General features: G+C 35.1%; 1 protein-coding gene across 1 annotated transcript; it reads left to right on the plus strand. All coding sequences in view use genetic code 12, as the record gives it.

Moving 5' to 3' along the window:
* Positions 1 to 2,481: 2,481 nt before the first annotated feature.
* SPAPADRAFT_134426 (uncharacterized protein) lies at positions 2,482 to 3,930 on the plus strand (the record flags this gene model as incomplete). The annotated part of the gene is made up of 1 exon (XM_007373355.1): positions 2,482 to 3,930. One exon carries the CDS (start codon positions 2,482 to 2,484, stop codon positions 3,928 to 3,930), a length of 1,449 nt encoding a protein of 482 aa, XP_007373417.1.
* Between the last annotated feature and the right edge of the window lie 1,236 nt (positions 3,931 to 5,166).

Below are 5,166 nucleotides of genomic sequence, written 5' to 3' on the forward strand. Positions count from 1 at the left end.
TGGAAAAGCATTATGTAAAATAGTAGTAAAATAGAGTGTTCTAAACTTGGAATTGCTTTATAGTGTACTGTTGTTCTTTGTCTTATATAGATGATGTACTAATGGTAAACAAAAGGGCTTACAAAAGCATGAAAATGAAATATTACAACATTGAATGAGTGCATGCAATGTACTATTTCAACAACTTTCATGAAGTATATGAGAAAATCATCTTTTTTTTAAATGTATCGACATGATGTTAGTACATAGACATGTTTTGACATTCTCCATACCCCCCTTTTGTGTTCTTTTTGTTCTAAATTGTGATTTTGAATTTATTAAAATTTAATTATAATCATTAAAAAATTACCTTTGCTGGTCCAATACTCTATTAGAAACTTTATTTTCCTTCTTCTTAATTCCTTTATGCACTATAATTATTTGCTCTTGGTTTTAACCTTTACCTTGTGCATTTGATTCTTTTTACTTCTTGCCTTTTTATACCATGGCAACCATTTATCAGAAGCAATGTTTTGGTCTCCCTATCTAATTGAAACAACTTAATTTAATAGCTTCTGTAATTACACATGGATTATGCAAGTTTATTTATAAGTACTATAATATGAACCTTTTGTCTGATTCAAATTGGAATGTATCTTCCGTGATCAACAGCTTGATTTCCTAGAATAGAATGTTTAATAATTTTGACTATGGCTCTATTCGTGTATTGTTGCATTTATTTTAATTTTCGAATTTACTAATTTAAACGAACCATAATAATTATAGGATTTGCAACTACTTTTTCTGGTCCTTTCTTCCTTGGTTTTTCTATTGAGCATGAAATTATATAAACAAAAGATAATTTGCAGCACCAAAGTTTCGCGTATGCTGTTGCACAAAGATTTATCCGCTGCACATGATTTGACATGAAAAATCGTCAAGAGAATACTTTACCTTACGACACCCGAATTTAAATTGTAGGGGTTAAAATTTTGACTCGCTACGCAATGAAAACAGGGGGTTGTTTCTAAAAATGGATCGATTCTAGAAATTTTGCATTGCGGCTGTAATCCGTTTGACTGACATCAATGTTTAGTCAATTCTTTTAACTAAAATAGGTAATAGTTTTATATACTTAAGAAAATTAATACATGGAGAAATATCCTTTTTATGGCAAAACTTGGCAATTATACAAAATGGTACACGAGTATTTAGAACGTCAAGAACACCATGCCTGATGTTTATAATAGAATCTATATAACAGTATTGCTGACAGTTTCAGAGATTAGATGGCAGCTTTATGTCTTAATGTAAGTAAAGGAAATGTTGATGCAAAAGAATACTTCAGTTCGTATTAAAATAAGCATAGTTAATTAATCAAAAAGTTTAAGTTTGGCTCCGTAAAATTTGTTCCTCCCCAAAAGATTCCCTTCGAGGTTATTCTCCTGTAGTATAATTACCTGTGAATACTTTCTCTGTTTACCTTTTATTTTTGTTGACGAAAATCAGTGGATAGACGTGGCAACCCTTACGTGTTTATAGTCTTAACAACAGATTGTGTTTGGGAGATCCCCCGGTCGGATATCGTTAAAAAAAAATATTCTCAAATCTTGGCAGGCGTCATTAAAAAAATATTCTGGACCCACATAAAAAATAATTTTGCTGTTCGTCTAAGGTGGAATTAATGCGCTTCAATTGTGAGGCTGAATATATCCTTTCTCTCCAATACGAATAATGCTCTCGAAAAAATGTCCACAATATTTCCCCGTGTCTTCCAACAACCGAACTTTAAAATCCTCACTTTAGAACAATGGTTTGACATGTGGCAAGTATTTCCGTCTTTGACTAATAATTATAATTTCGTCTAAATAAAGGTACTATTGTATATTTGGGTCTCGGTGCATACTTCTGCTTCTTCATGCATATACCATCCTCATTTATTGGAAAAAATCAACCCGATTTCAACATTTTGATAGCATCCTCTCGAGAAAAAAAAATAACCCCATACAAGGAAATTTTACCAAGCTTTCATGAGACATATCATATCTATAGATTCTCTTGTGATCGATTGACGAAATTAAAAATAATATTATCAAAGTCTAATCATAGTTGAAAAAGTAGTATAATTCTACCATTACAATAAAGTAGAAGTTCCCCCTTCTGATCATTTGAATGAGCCAAAAAAATACACACTCAGAAACTCCATAGATTTTATTCAGTAATAACATGTTTCATTACTATATTTATCAGTGAAATAGCCGAATATTTTTCATTGCCTATGATTCTGCATGAAATAGCATGTTTAGATTATTTTAAGCCTGTTGATGCGAAGCTGCCAAATTATTTTTTAACTGTATTAGTCTAAAAGCTATATATTATTAGCTGCAACCATAACCCACTATATGTCAGGTACGACCCTAAAACGTTCATCTATAAAAAGCCCCCCAATATCCCTTTAATTCGAATTAATAAACCTTTTCCCTTTCCAATACAAAAAAAAAAATGATTTTGTCACTCGTTCTTTTGCAGCTATTGGCCACATTTGTTTCAACCCAAGCAATAAGTGGGGTTTTCACTGAGTTCAACTCGTTAACTTGGGAAAATGGTGGTGGTTACCCATATGCCAGTCCTTCTTCTCCTAGTTGGATGGCTAAATTGGGCTGGAAAATAGATGGCTCTACTATGAATTCGGGTGATACCTTTACCTTAGATATGCCCTGTGTGTTCAAATTCCCAACGACCCAAACTTCTGTTGACTTGAAAGTTGGTTCTACCAGTTATGCAACTTGTACCTTCTCAATTGCAGATATCTTACTTTCTAGTTCTCAATTGAACTGTGTTTTGCTTAGTGCTGTCCAAGACCTGACTAGTGCTACAGGGACATTAACCTTCCCAGTTGCTTTTAATGTAGGTGGTTCAGCATCAAGTAATGATGTCTCCTGTGCATCCCGTTTCCAGGATGGGGTAAATACTGTTACTTTTAAAGATGGAAGTAACACCCTTTCCACCCAAGCTACATTCCAAAAAGGTGTTGATTCTGATCCCAACAAAATTATTTACCATGCTCGTACCTTACCAATGTTGAACAAAATGCAACATTCTTTAGCAGCAGGTAACTGTGCAAGTGGTTATAGTACAGGTACATTAGGTATTAAAATCATCAATAATTCAGGACAAGTTGATTGTGCAAATATTCATGCTGCCATTTCAAATTCTTTGAATGACTGGTATTTGCCTAAATCTGTACTGTCCTCTTTTTCATTTACAACTACCTGCAGTAGCTCGGGATATCTGATTAGCTACCAGAATGTCCCAGCCGGTTACCGTGTATTCATTGACGCACTTGTGTCTATTGTTGTTGGAGGTGATAATACCGTACAGTACCTCAACAAATACGTTTGTAGTGGATCTACTGTTAACAATGATAACTCCTTAAACGTTGAATGGAAAAACTATCAAAACAATGTCGCTGGGTCCAATGGTCAAGAGGTTGTTGTTATTACTGAAACTTGGACAGGTCTGACCACACATTTGACTACCAAGACCCACAATTCAGATGATCCAACTATTACTGTTATTGTTGATGTTCCTATCCCTACTATCACCATCACAACTACATATATTGGGGTCAGCACTAGTTATACTACTCACACTGTGACCCCAGGAGAAACCGCTAGTGTGATTGAATATGAGCCTGTTCACACCACAACAACTGAAACCAGTTGTTGGGAAAGTGATACCAACGGAGTTACTACTATCATAAAATCATCATTGGCCACTGATACAGTGTTGTATCTTACACCATGTACCACTGAACTTCCACCTACCACTCAAGTTACATCTGCTACTACTACAGAATTTACTTCCGATGATAGTTTATCTACGTCAAGTACTGAACAGTCCTCAACAACCAAATCTATCAAGTACTGTAAACGTAAGAGAAGAGTTTAAAGAAGCTTCAAACCAACGTAGGCAATAGGACTAACCAGTGATCTAAACCTCATACCATGATATTACCATCTGATTGTTGCCTAAACTGTGTCAATCTTCAAGGATCTTTTACAACTTTTCAACTTTTAGGAAGCATGCAGTTTCAATTTTAAGATGTATTAAATTCCGTGTTTCCTTTATTTTTATATTTCGTTTATGATTTTCACTGCTGATCTATGCTTTAATACCATGTTTTTAGTATATACATAATCATTAATCTGTAGCAATCCAGAAAATACTCAATGAATAAAACCTAATTAGAACAGAACATATACTATATACCCAGCCCCAGGAGACGGAGGTGGATTATCTCTGGTGTCCGATCTAGTACTAGTCTGTGAAGATTGGAACAGTGCCATAGTTAAGAAATATAGGAGGGCGCCGCACGCATAGTTAAGAAAGTCGCACACGAAAAAAAGTTTGATCCCATAGTAAAAAAAGGGTAAAGTGGACAACATTGTTAAGGGAAGTAGAAGGTATGAACTAGATGTTAGTTTCATTGGATAGAGGGGGGCGTGAGGAGTCCATTGATGTAATAAAATATATGGGGTGGCTAAAAAAAAGGTGCAAAAAAAATAGATTGCAGCACGAGAGTTTCGCGTATGGTCTCCCACTACACTACTCGGTCTCGCTCTTAGCAGCTTAACTACAGTTGATCGGACGGGAAACGGTGTTTTCTACTAGATATGGCCGCAACCGAAAATTATTTATTTCCGCATTTTTATGGTAAGATTTTGGCACGTGCAAATTTAGAACGCCTAGATGACAGGGAAGATGAGCAATTATATAGATGAAAATCACAGGGTATAATAAGAGAGACCCAAATTATATGGTGATGTATTTAGAATAGCAAACTGGGTGATTTTTTGGTAAAGTTTCTATTTTTAACTTTTTATTAATTTTTGGTAGAATTGCTAGTAAAAAATAGGTGCAAAAAAAATTAACTATGAAAAATAGAAAAAAACAGAGAAAATTGGCTCTGGAGAATCGGTGCTTGAGATATTTGCTAGTTTGACAACTGGTCTGCAATGTAGACCACCAGAGGTATGTCCACCGGTAATAGCAGCGCATTTAGAGCAGGTTTCAAAAACAGGCGGTGGCGGGATTCGAAACGGTGCACTCAGTGACAGTAGTATCACATGACTTTCACATGACTTTCACATGACAAACGCGTGACCACTTTAGGGCTGGTTTTCT

The sequence above is a fragment of the Spathaspora passalidarum genome, assembly GCF_000223485.1.
Source record: "Spathaspora passalidarum NRRL Y-27907 unplaced genomic scaffold SPAPAscaffold_2, whole genome shotgun sequence".
Taxonomy (NCBI): Eukaryota; Fungi; Ascomycota; class Pichiomycetes; order Serinales; family Debaryomycetaceae; genus Spathaspora; species Spathaspora passalidarum.